Here is a 12,260-nt window from a genome sequence, read left to right on the forward strand (position 1 = left end):
TGTATTAGTTTCTTAGGGCTGTTGTAACAAAGCACCACAAACTGGGTGGCATAAAACAACAGAAATTCATTCTTGTTGGAAGCTAAAAATCTGAAATTAAGGTGTCAGCAGGCCCGTGGTCCCTCTGAGACTCTGGGTAGAATCATTCCTCCTTCCTAGCTTCTGGTGTTGGCTGGTAATCTTTAGTGTCCCTTAGTTTCTGGCTGCATCACTTCAATCTCTGCCTCACGTGGTATTCTCTCTGTGTGTCTCTGTCTTCATGTGGTGTTTTTCTCTTCTCATAAGGACATCAGTCATGTTGGATTAGGGCCCACCCTAATGATATGAATTGGTTACATCTGCAAAGACCTGATTTCTCTGTAAGGTCATGGTCATGGGCACTGGGGTAAGGACTTCAACATATCTTTTTTGGGGACATAAGCCAACTTATAACACGTTTTAATATTGGTGGAGGCAAATTATACACAAATATTTTCCAATGTTAAATACCATATTTAACTGGCTCTGATATCCTTAAAAACAGTTTTAAATCTCTGAAATCAGGATATATACTATATCCACAGTGTTAGATTTGATGAAATATGGTTGCCTGGATTCCCTACAGCTTACTGGAGCTTTTTGCTCAGAGCACAGAGGTGTGCGTTACCTTAAACTCCACCTCTTTGTCTCCTCCTTCTTTGAGTTACTTAGCTGATGCTACATTTAAGGAAGGAACAAAATTAAAATAAACTTTCTTGGCCACTTGCTCTAGAGAAACCACTTGTGCCTATGTAGGACAGTAAGCATGAGATGTTTTGTTTTTTCATGAGTCACACGACCAGGTGACTACAATGAGGCACCATGTGAGTCACCCACTGTCCCCATGGACCTAATTGGGTAGTGACCAGTCAAAGGTCAGTGGCAGGGCTGGGGACCCAGATTAGAATTCCTTTCTGGCAGAGTGATAGATGTCCATAGTGTTTGCAGATCATCCTCCCTTCTCGATAAACACCTCTCACTCTGACTTAGCCCTCTCCTGTAGTCCCCTGTCCTCATTAGGGTGGCCTGTTCCTACAGTCCAACATCCTGTCTCATTGGACAACATGTCCTCAAAATAGCCCCCATTGACGCATTATGACTTCCACTGGATCCAATTCCCTCCCTTGTTTCCTTTGTTCCTTCATTTTTCCCACCCTTTGTCTCACTTCTGGTTCTGTGATTCAAGCTGATATACCAAACCACAACCTTCTACTTCTACTTTCCAGGCAAACTTCTTGGCTGGTCTTGATTGGATTAAAATTTTTATTTTCAAAAAACTTTTTTGAGGCAGGGTCTCACTTTGTTGCCCAGGCTGGAGTGCAGTGGCACGATCACAGCTCGCTGCAGCCTCAACTTCCCAGGCCCAGCTGATTTTCCTGCCTCAGCCCCTGAGTAGCTGGGACTGCTGGTGCATGCTACCATGCCCAGCTAATTTAAAAAAAAATTTTCATAGAGATGGGGGTCTCACTATGTTGCCCAGACTAGTCGCCAACTCCTAGGTTCAAGCAGTCCTCCTGCTTTGGCCTTCCAGAATGCTGGGATTACAGGCATAAGCCTGGATTTTCGAAGACTAATATTCCTAACCCCATTTAGAAGCCACATCTAACAAACATTTTACCCTGGTGTGATACTTTCTGGCTGCACACTCCCACCACTCCTTCTGCTCAGGGCATACTAAACTTCATGTCTAGTATCCCCTAGAATGATGTCATCAAGGAAAAAAAAGTATTCACCTGCCCTAAACAACCTGAGACTCAGGATAAAAACAACAATAAAACCAATATAAATTATAGCAGCAGCAGCAGCAGCAGCATTTATTGAGTACTTTCTGTGTTCCAGCTGTTGTGCTAGAGTTTTACAGGGTTTGGTTTATTTCATCCTTACAACCACCCTGTGAAGACTGGGGTCAATCCACCTTGTCCCCGGCTCTGGCTAACCTGTCAGAGGAAAGGGGTGGTAGGAGGTACGAGTTGTTTGTTCTTTAAGTGACATTATGGTGAAGATTCCCACTTTAGCAGGACTGAGTCTGGGCCCCAGAGAATGAGCAGGAGCATAGGCTTTATGAATGACTTGAAATAGAGGCCCAAACTTCTTCCACATGTTCAGGAGGGAGTAGTGGGCTCAGAGCAACAACTCCTTGAATCAGCATGGGCCCAGTGCAGAGACTTCTGATGAGTCAGTCACTTTTAACCACTGAATTCCAGGGAACTGTCTGGGTAGCAGGACTTGGTTGGGGGTAATATGGGGGGTTCATTGGTTCTCATGAAATCAATCTGTGATTCATTAAAAAGAGTGGATAAAGGGACTGGGTAACCACGACTCTCCAGGCATGACTTCCTAAAGAACAAATCCTGGCACCTCATTTTATCCTCTGGGGTCAGAGACCACTGGTTCACTGGGAGGGACCTGCTGTTATTTATTTTGTATCTTGCAGAGCTTCCTATTGTGGCTCATAGAGACTCATAGGGAAATCAAGGACTCATAGGGAAATGCTAATTTGAGAATAAATGGATGGTTAATAGATAGACTGGGAAAAGTCCTAAAAAGTAATCTGACAGTGTCTGTATTAGTTCATTTTCATGCTGCTAATAAAAACATACCCAAGATTTGGTCATTTATAAAGGAAAGAGGTTTAATTGACTCACAGTTCAAGATGGCTGGGGAGGCCTCAGGAAACTTACAATCATGGTGCAAGGTGAAGCAAACACGTCTTTCTTCACATGGTGGCAGGAAGGATAAGTGCCAAGTAAAAGGGAGAAAAGCCCCTTATAAAACCATAAGATCTCATGAGAACTCACTCACTATTATGAGAACAGCAGCATGGAGGTAACTGCCCCCATGATTCAATTACCTCCCATCAGGTCCCTCCCACAACACCTGGGGATTATGGGAACTACAATTCAAGAGGAGATCGGGGGGGTGGGGCAGGGGCCACACTGCCAAACCATATCATTTCACCCCTAGCGCCTCCCACGTCTCATGTCCTCACATTTCAAAACACAATCATGACTTCCCAACAGTTCCCCCAAATCTTAACTCATTCCAGAATCAACCCGAATGTCCAAGTCCAAAGTCTCATCTGAGACAGGGCAAGTCCCTTCTGCCTATGAGACTGTGAAACTGAAAGCAAATTAGTTACTTCCTAGATACAATGGGAGTATAGGCATTGGGTAAATACAGCCATTCCAAATGGGAGAAATTGGCCAAAACAAAGGGCTACTGGCCCCATGCAAGTCTGAAATCCAGCAGGACAGTCAAATTGTAAAGCTGCAAAACGATCTCCTTTGACTCCATGTCTCACACCAAAGTCATATTGATGCCAGAGGTGGGCTCCCATGGCCTTGGGCAGCTCCACCCTTGTGGTTTTGCAGGGTACAGCCTCTCTACCAGCAACTGTCATGGGCTGGTGTTGAATGTCTGCAACTTTTCCAGGCACATGGTGCAGGCTGTCAATGGATCTACCATTCTGGTCAGGAGGATGGTGGTCCTCTTCTCACAGCTCCACTAGGCAGTGCCCAAGGAGGGGGGCTCTATGTGGGGGCCTCGACCCATATTTCCTTTGTGCACTCCCCTAGCAGAGGCTCTCCATGAGGGCCTTGCCCTGTAGCAAACTTCTGCCTGGACATCCAGGGGTTTCCACATCCTCCGAAATCTAGGCAGAGATTCCTAAACATCAATTCTTGACTTCTGTGCACCTGCAGGCTCAACACTACATGGAAGCTGCCAAGGCTTGGGTCTTGCATCCTCTGAAACCATGGCCCGAGCTCTAAATTGGTCACTTTTAGCCATGGCTAGAGTGGCTGGGATGCAGGTCACCAAGTCCCTAGGCTGCACATAGCAGGGAGACCCTGGGCCTGGCCCAGGAAACCATTTTTTCCTCCTAGGCCTCTGGGCCTGTGATGAGAAGTGCTGCCATGAAGGTCTCTGACATGCCCTGGAGACATTTTCCCCATTGTCTTGGTAATTAACATTCAGCTCCTAGTTACTTATTTCTGTGGCTGACTTGAATTTCTCCACAGCAAATGGGTTTTTCTTTTCGATCACATTATCAGCCTGCAAATTTTCCAAACCTTTATGCTCTGCTTCCCCTTGAATGCTTTGCTGCTTAGAAATTTCTTCTGACAGATACCCTAAATCATCTCTCTCACGTTCAATATTCCACAGATCTCTAGGTCAAGGGCAGAATGCTGCCAGTCTCTTTGCTAAAGCATAGCAAACATGACCTTTACTCCAGTTCCCAATAAGTTCCTCACCTCCTCTGAGACCACCTCAGTGTGGACTTCATTGTCCATATCACTATCAGCATTTTGGTCAAAGTCATTCAACAAATCTCTAGGAAGTTCCAAACTTTACCACATCTTCCTGTATTCTGAGCCCTCCAAGTTTCTAGGAAGCTCCAAACTTTCCCACATTTTCCTGTCTTCTTCTGAGCCCTCCAAACTGTTTCAATTTCTGCCTGTAACTCAGTTCCAAAGTCACTTTCACATTTTTGGTATCCTTACAGCAGCACTCCATTCAACCATTACCAATGTACTGTAATAGTCTGTTCTCACACTGCTAATAAAGATATACCCAAGACCAGGTAATTTATAAAAGAAAGAGGTTTAGTTGACTCACAGTTTAACATGACTGAGAAGGCCTCAGGAAACTTACAATCATGGTGGAAGGGGAAGCAAACACATCCTTCTTCACATGGTGGCAGGATGGAGAAGTGCTGAGCAAAAGGGGGAAAAGCCTTTTATTAAACCGTCAGATCTTGTGAGAACTTTCTATTAGAAGAACAGCAACATGTGGGTAACCATCCCCGTGATTCTGTTACCTCCCACTGGGTCCCTTTCATGACATGTAGAGATTATGGGTACTGCAATTCAGACGAGATTTGGGTGGAGACACAGCCAAACCATATCAGTGCCCATACCTCCCATGGTCCTCTTCCCTCTTCTAACATTTCTTGATGTCCCTTGTGTTTCTCTCTCTTGTGAATATCAATGGCATTTATGTCCAGAATTACCCCTTTGCATGCCAATTCCCATGGAAACTCCAGAAAGGGAGGGAGATACCTAAAATAGTTCAGGCTGTGCTCCTCTCAGAAGTCTTCTGATAGGGGAAAAAGAGAGGCTATGTCCACATCTGCCTGGGAAGACAGCAATCAATCAAAGGAATGCTGAAATGAATTAGTGAATAGATTCAAAATTGGTTAATATTCTACAAGGCAATAAACCTTAACCTGTGGGGGATAACCTTTTCTATCAGACAGAAATCATTGGTATTGTTGTTGGATAAGAATAATATACATTGTTCTCTAATGAGATCACTTGGACTCAGGAAGGGGAACATCACACACCGGGGCCTATCATGGGAAGGGGGGAGGGGGGAGGAATTGCATTGGGAGTTATACCTGATGTAAATGATGAGTTGATGGGTGCTGACGAGTGGATGGGTGCAGCACGCCAACATGGCACAAGTATACATATGTAACAAACCTGCACGTTATGCACATGTACCCTAGAACTTAAAGTGTAAAAAAAAAAAAAAAAGAATATACTGGAAATGAGAGAGATGGATACTTGTAAAAAAATATATATATATACACATTGTTCTCTTATCTAAATAATTTACCTTGTACACCATAGTATGATTATGATTAGATTAAAATGTTATGTTAGCCAGTTCTAGCAGCTATAACAAAATGCCATAAACTGGGTGGCTTAAACAGCAAACACTTATTTGTTAATTTATTTTGAGACGGAGTCTCGCTCTTGTCACCCAGGTGGAGTGCAGTGGCGTGATCTCGGCTCACTGCAATCTCTGCTTCCTGGGTTCAAGTGATTCTCCTGCCCCTCCCAAGTAGCCTCCCAAGTAGCTGGGATTACAGGCGCCCACCCCAGTGCCCGGCTAATTTTTTGTATTTTTAATAGAGACGGGGTTTCACCATGTCGGTCAGGCTGGTCTTGAATTCCTGACCTCAGGTGATCTACGTGCCTCGGCCTCCCAAAGTGCTGGGATTACAGGTGTGAGCCACCTCACCTGGGCTATTTTTTCTTTTTTTTAGACGGAGTCTCGCTCTCGCCCAGGCTGGAGTGCAGTGGTGCTATCTCGGCTCACTGTGAGCTCTGCCTCCTGGGTTCACACCATTCTCCTGCCTCAGCCTCCCGAGTAGCTGGGACTACAGGCGCCCGCCACCATGCCCAGCTAATTTTTTGTATTTTAATAGAGACGGGGTTTCACCGTGTTAGCCAGGATGGTCTTGATCTCCTGACCTCGTGATCTGCCCGCCTTGGCCTCCCGAAGTGCTGGGATTACAGGCGTGAGCCACTGCGCCCGGCCTATTTTTTTTTTTTTAATTAAAGAATAATATACAATGTTCTCATCACGACTCATTTCCTTTTTTTTTTTTTTTGAGACAGAATCTCGCACTATTGCCTGGGGTTGGAGTGCAGCGGTGATCATTTCCATTTTTATGGTTTTCGATAGGTCAATATCTACTCTTACAGTATTGTAAAATATCCTGATTAATAGAAGCCAAACAATAGGTAAATACTCTTAGAAAATCAGATAATCCCTAAGCATGGTGGGTCAGCTAGTCAACACTTTGCATTACATTGAAAGGACATTTGTATTTTCTTTGCCTGTTTCCAAATTTTATATTTTCTTTCTTTCTTTTTTCTTTCTTTCTTTCTTTCTTTCTTTCTTTCTTTCTTTCTTTCTTTCTTTCTTTCTTTCTTTCTTTCTTTCTTTCTTTCTTTTTCTTTCTTTCTTTCTTCTTTCTTTCTTTTCTTTCCTTCTCTTTCTCTCTCTCTCTCTTTCTTTCCTCTCTTTCTCTCTTTCTTTCTTTCTTTTTTCTGAGATGGAGTCTCACTCTGTCACCCAGGCTGGAGTGCAGTGGCATGATCTCACCTAACTTCAGCCTCTGCCTCCCTGGTTCAAGTGATTCTCCTGCCTTAGCTTTCTGAGTAGCTGGGATTACAGGCACACACCACCATGCCCAGCTAATTTTTGTACTTTTTAGCAGAGACAAGGTTTCACCATGTTGGCCAGCTGGTCTCAAACTCCTGAACTCAAGTGATCTGCCTGCCTCGTCCTCCCAAAGTGCTGGAATTACAGGCATGAGCCATCACGCCCGGCTATAATTTTTCTTTACAATATTGTGTGTGTGTCTGTGTGTATACACTCATTTTCTGAGTATGTTTTGTCCAGGCATTGGGAAGGAGGGAATTCAGTTACACTGTAATAAAATGAATGGAGACCGCTAAATAAGAAGTTTTGGGGACACTGGGAAAACATCTCAATGGTCAGGCTGATTTCTCCAAAATACGTTTGCTGGTCTTACCAGCTAGGTGCAAAGAGGTCCCTTTGGAAAACGGCATGAAGGAGCTGTCAGGGTAACTGGGTCATGGGGAGGAACAGATCCCTCACATTCTGCTACTTATATTGGAAAAAACCTCCCTAAGGCACTGCGGGAGGCAGGGTTCACCTGGGGGAGCAGGAATGCTGAGCTGGGCAATTAGAGAGGACGGTGGCTTCTGTCTAAGCAGATGCCTGGGTTTGGCTTCCTGGCTGAGCTTCTCAAGGTGGTTTTGGTTTTCCTGGTTGTTCCTGCTCGTCCTCCTAGCCTTTGCTGTGTCCTTTGACAGTATGAGGACTGTTCACATTTGAAGCACCTTATAGTGTACCAAGTGCTTCCCTTACCTCACTGAATTTTTGTACAAATCCTGTGAGACAGATATTGTCATCCCATAGAGGCTAGTTGAGTTGCCCAAGGTCATGAAGTAGTTAGTAGAAGAACATTCAAAATTCAAGCACAAACCTTCCAACTCTAAAATTCCATGTTCTTTCAGTGTATATCGGTCAGCCTTTTCTAACATTTCTGCACTTCCTCCTAGAGCATTTTATGGTTGAATTCCAAGATACATGCATTGAGAAGCTTGAGAAGATTTCACATTTGCTTTTCTTTTGCCAGCCAGTGGGAGACTGCCACCGAAGTCACCCTGCCCTCCACGGCCCCACTGTATTTAGGCTGTGTGTTAATGTCAGTACATCTGGGCCTTGGATCCCCTGTGTAGTGGCTGTGAATATCACTAGAATGACTGAAGAGGGAATACATTGCCATTTTTCTGGGCCTCAGAGATATTTTCATTTGCACAATGTAGGTGTCAAACAAGTTGTTAATTAAAGCCTTTCTATCAGTTACCATCTGAGACTTGGGTCCATGGCTGAGCCTTGCCCTATCACTTGTTACCACTGTGGCCTCATCAGTTGAGAGTGGTGATGAGTTTCTCCTGATTTTCCTCCTCCTCCTTCTTCCTTACCAATAATCTGTATTTGGTAGATGTCTGTGTTATGGTTAGGGTGTGTTTGTGTGCACCTGAGAGCTGTAAACCTGGACATTGGGAAAGTTGGGAAGGATGGGGCAGGTAAGTACCTTCACTGAGCCAAATCTGGTGCTAATGCCTTTGTCTGTCTGTTGCAGGGCCCAACATCTGTACCACACGAGGTGTGAGCTCCTGCCAGCAGTGCCTGGCTGTGAGCCCCATGTGTGCCTGGTGCTCTGATGAGGTAAGGAGCAGATACCAGACCTTGTTTCTTCTCCAGACTAAGCTGCTTTTGTGCACAAACAGACCCATGAAGTTATCACCTCCCTCTTGAATACATGTACCCCTTGTCCCTTCTAAGCAAAACTTTGATGAATTTTTCCCATTGATGGATGGTGAGGAGCTGTCATGGGGATGTTGCTAGGAATACTATCCCGAGTCTACCATACAGCCCCTTGCCCCTGCCAGTTTGGCTGGACCTCCTGTCCTCTCTGTAACCATTGCTGCCCTTTCTCACACTTTGCTTGCTTTTTTCCCTAAGAAAAATAGTTTATTTTTAATTTTTTGGTAGAGACAGGGTCTCACTATGTTGCCCAGGCTGGTCTCGAACTCCTAGACTCAAGAGATCCTCCCACCTTGGCTTCCCAGTGTGCTGGGATTTCATGTGTGAGCCACCATGCCCAGCCCATTGCTTGCATTTCTTGGGGTGGAATATCCCAGGGAAGCAGGTGTCAGGTCTCAAAAGGAGAGGCAGCAAGGGGTATAGGTACAGATGGGTTTGGGAAGGGTGCTGGCTTACTTCTTTTTCCTAGAGGTTAAAAAAGGCAAATAGAAGAGGAATCTTGTGCTTGTGTGTGTGGATGTTTAGTCAGAAGATCCTTTCTCTTCCCTTTTTGACGATTGGGCCTCATGGCTTTACATTTTTCTTTCTCTCCTTCTTTCCTTCCTTCCTTCTCACAGGTGTTGAGGAAAGGAGCCGGGCCCACTTGGTGAGGACGGAAGGGGGACAGGAAAGGGTTAGTTGTGTCTAGGCAGAGGGTTTGTTGTGTCTGGGGCCCTAGGGAATGAGTGTGTCTGAGGGAATGGCTGTGTTTGTGGCTGGGATGGAAATTTGGAGCTGGCAAGAGCTGATGGGGTGGGGGTGGGAGATGAATGTGGTTGGAGAGATTCGGTGATTATAGAGTCTGAGGCTGAGTCACTGGCCCGGCCAGCAGGTGGTTACCTGAGTTCCTGGCCTGGCTGCGGCTCAGCTACCTGAGGCGTCCTCTCTGTCCCACAGCGAGTCCCAGCCCTGTCCAGTTTTATGACCACTCCAATCCAGCCCCTCAGTCTCTCTGCTTCTTTTCCAGATCCACTGAGTTTCCTAAAAAGGCAACCTCCCTGGCCGGCTGTGGGGAGGGGCGGGAGCTGGGAGGCTGTGTTTATCACCGGCCAGGAGGGCTGCCAGAGCAGCAGAGGCCAGCTCCGCACGTTGCTTTGGCCTCTTTGCCGTTCAGCATGGGAACTGCTTCCAGAGGCAGCTGCCCAACATCTGGGCCACACTGACTTCATTTAGCAAATGAAACCTTCCCTGGGGCTAGGGAAGGGGAGTAAGGGGGAATGGATGAGTCCTTCTCCTCCACCCCCGCAGGTTCTCCTCCCCTCTGGGCTGAGCTGGCTGCTCAGTGTGATGTAGCCTGCTCCCTCCTCATTTGCTATGTCCTCCTTCTTCCCATCGTGATATTACTAAAGCTTCTTTTACCAGGAAGTTGCAATTCTGCAACTGAATGCTGGAAGAAGGGAGAGCTGAATGGGGAGGGGGCCTTGGGTAGCCCAAAGCCTTCAGGAACAGAGGAACATCAGGACAGAAGCCCTAGTGTCACTCAAAGGGTGCTTCCACCTTTTCCTCCTTCCCTCCTTTCCAACCCAAAGCAAGAGAAAATGCAGGCATCTCTGGCCCAGAGAAGCTGGGGAAAAAGAAAACTTACTTGGAGGGTCTGTCCTGCTCCCTATCCCCTGTTTTTCATCCCTCTTGATCTGCATAGGGACTAGCCATGCAGCTGAGGTGGGCTGAGGCCTGAACAGACAAAGCCCTTAGGTCACGTAACCAGATTTCAAAGATGCAAATGTAGAATATTTATGGGTGACTGTTGTGCTCCTTGTCCCCTGGCAGGCCTGGGGAGGGCAGAGGGAAAGGTGCAGGGTAGATCAGAGCATGACGTAGGACCAGCCTAGGAATGAGGGGTGCAGTCAGCCAGGAAATGGCGCGCAGCTAGGACCAAAGAAAACAAATGGAGGGAGGTAGAAAGTCCAGTAAGATATTCCCTGGGAGAATGGCATATAAACATGAAAGGAGGCGGGGCCGAGGTTAGTGAAGGACTACAACTATCCCTGAGCAAGAGGGAGGAGGGAGAGAAGGAAGGGTGGGACAGAATGTGGCGACCAGGGAGGGATGGAAGGTGGGAATCCTGGACTGTAACCTGAACATAAAAGCTATTTTGTTCCTGAGAGGAGCAGGGCTTCCCCTGGATAGGCTAAGTTTAACTGCTGAAAATGCTTTGGACATTGATTTCAAAAAACCAAAGGTGAACTGTCTGGTTCATTTTGTAGGTAATTTGTCAGATAATCAAACCCTGGAGAGCCCTCTGTTCTTCTTCCTCCCCTGAGTTGGCTGTTCCAGGCAAGCTGGCAGTGCCTGGAAAAACAACTGGTTGGGCTCGGCTTTCCCCTTGGTCCTAGACGACTGGAGCTCTTGGGTGTGTATAGTGAGAGCTTGGCTGGGTAAGAGGAAAACATAGCCAACATGGATGAGCATGGAGTTTTGGGCCCATGTGCATAGGGTGTGTTCTTGGAGGGTTGGATACTGACACGAGTTGGGGTGGTGTGCTCTCTCTGGAGCCGGCTTCAACTCGTGGTCTTAGTCTCAGCAGTGCCATGCTGGAGTCTAGAACCTCCCAAACGCATTTGGTATTGAGAATTGCCTGGGGTGCTTGTTAAAAATAAAGGTTCCCAGGATGGACCCTGGGTTTATTACATCAGAATGGGTTGTTATGACAGCAAGTTTGACAAACATTGCTAATTGAAGGGCCACCGGGGTTGGGGTCAAGGTGGATGGAGGTGGAGTTAAGGTTGCCAGATAAATACAGAACATCCAGCCTGGTGCCTGTAGTCCCAGCCACTCAGGAGGCTGGGGTGGGAGGATTCTCTGAGCCTACGATTTTGAGGCTGTAGTGCACCATGATCATGTCTGTTTATAGACACTGCACTCTAGGCTGGGTAACATAGGGAGATCCTGTCTCTAAAAAATGAATCTAAAATACAGAACATCCATTTAAATTTGAATGAAACAAAAAATAACTTTTAGTATAAGTATGTCCCAAATATTTGCTAAATTTGGCAACCCTACAGTGGAGGGATATACTAGGAATTCTTATATAAGCCTGAGTACACCCTGGAAGATGGGCCAGCTTCCCACTTAGCCTGATAACCAAGGGTGACAGAGGAAGAAGGGGTTTGAGTCTAGCAAAGTAGAGGAAGACTCTAATAGGATTTCCTTCTCATTTTCTTCTCTGCAACTGCAGGACAAGATATAGGCCATGATTTACATTTCTTTGTAATCAAACAATTTTATTCTGACTTGTCTTCTTTCTATTTATTTTTAATCTGGAGGATAATGTTCATCTTGAGAGTTTTGCTCCAACTTATCATTATAAAAGGAAGTATAATACTAAGAGTGCTCGTCTCCTTGTAAACAATGAAATGTGAATACCAACAACTATAAACAAAAATGCTTCATGTTCCTCCCCTCCTCCTTTCTGCCCTCTTTATTCTTTTCTCTTTACATGTTCAAGTGATTTCTTGTCCTCACCAGATGAGTTAATCAAGACAACAATGGATGGGAGTTGTTTTGGTGGCGCTTGGGGGTAAAAAATGTACTGGGACATATCGACT

General features: G+C 45.8%; 1 protein-coding gene across 1 annotated transcript in view; it reads left to right on the forward strand.

Annotated features, from left to right (window-relative positions):
• Positions 1 to 12,260, forward strand: part of LOC105483061 (integrin subunit beta 3) — a 64,731-nt gene that overhangs the window by 11,525 nt on the left and 40,946 nt on the right. The window contains exon 2 of the mRNA XM_011743646.3: positions 8,489 to 8,574. Coding sequence (XP_011741948.1) covers positions 8,489 to 8,574 — 86 coding nt within the window. The remainder of the gene's footprint in view (positions 1 to 8,488; positions 8,575 to 12,260) is intronic.

Source organism: Macaca nemestrina, chromosome 17 (assembly GCF_043159975.1).
Source record: "Macaca nemestrina isolate mMacNem1 chromosome 17, mMacNem.hap1, whole genome shotgun sequence".
NCBI lineage: Eukaryota > Metazoa > Chordata > Mammalia > Primates > Cercopithecidae > Macaca > Macaca nemestrina.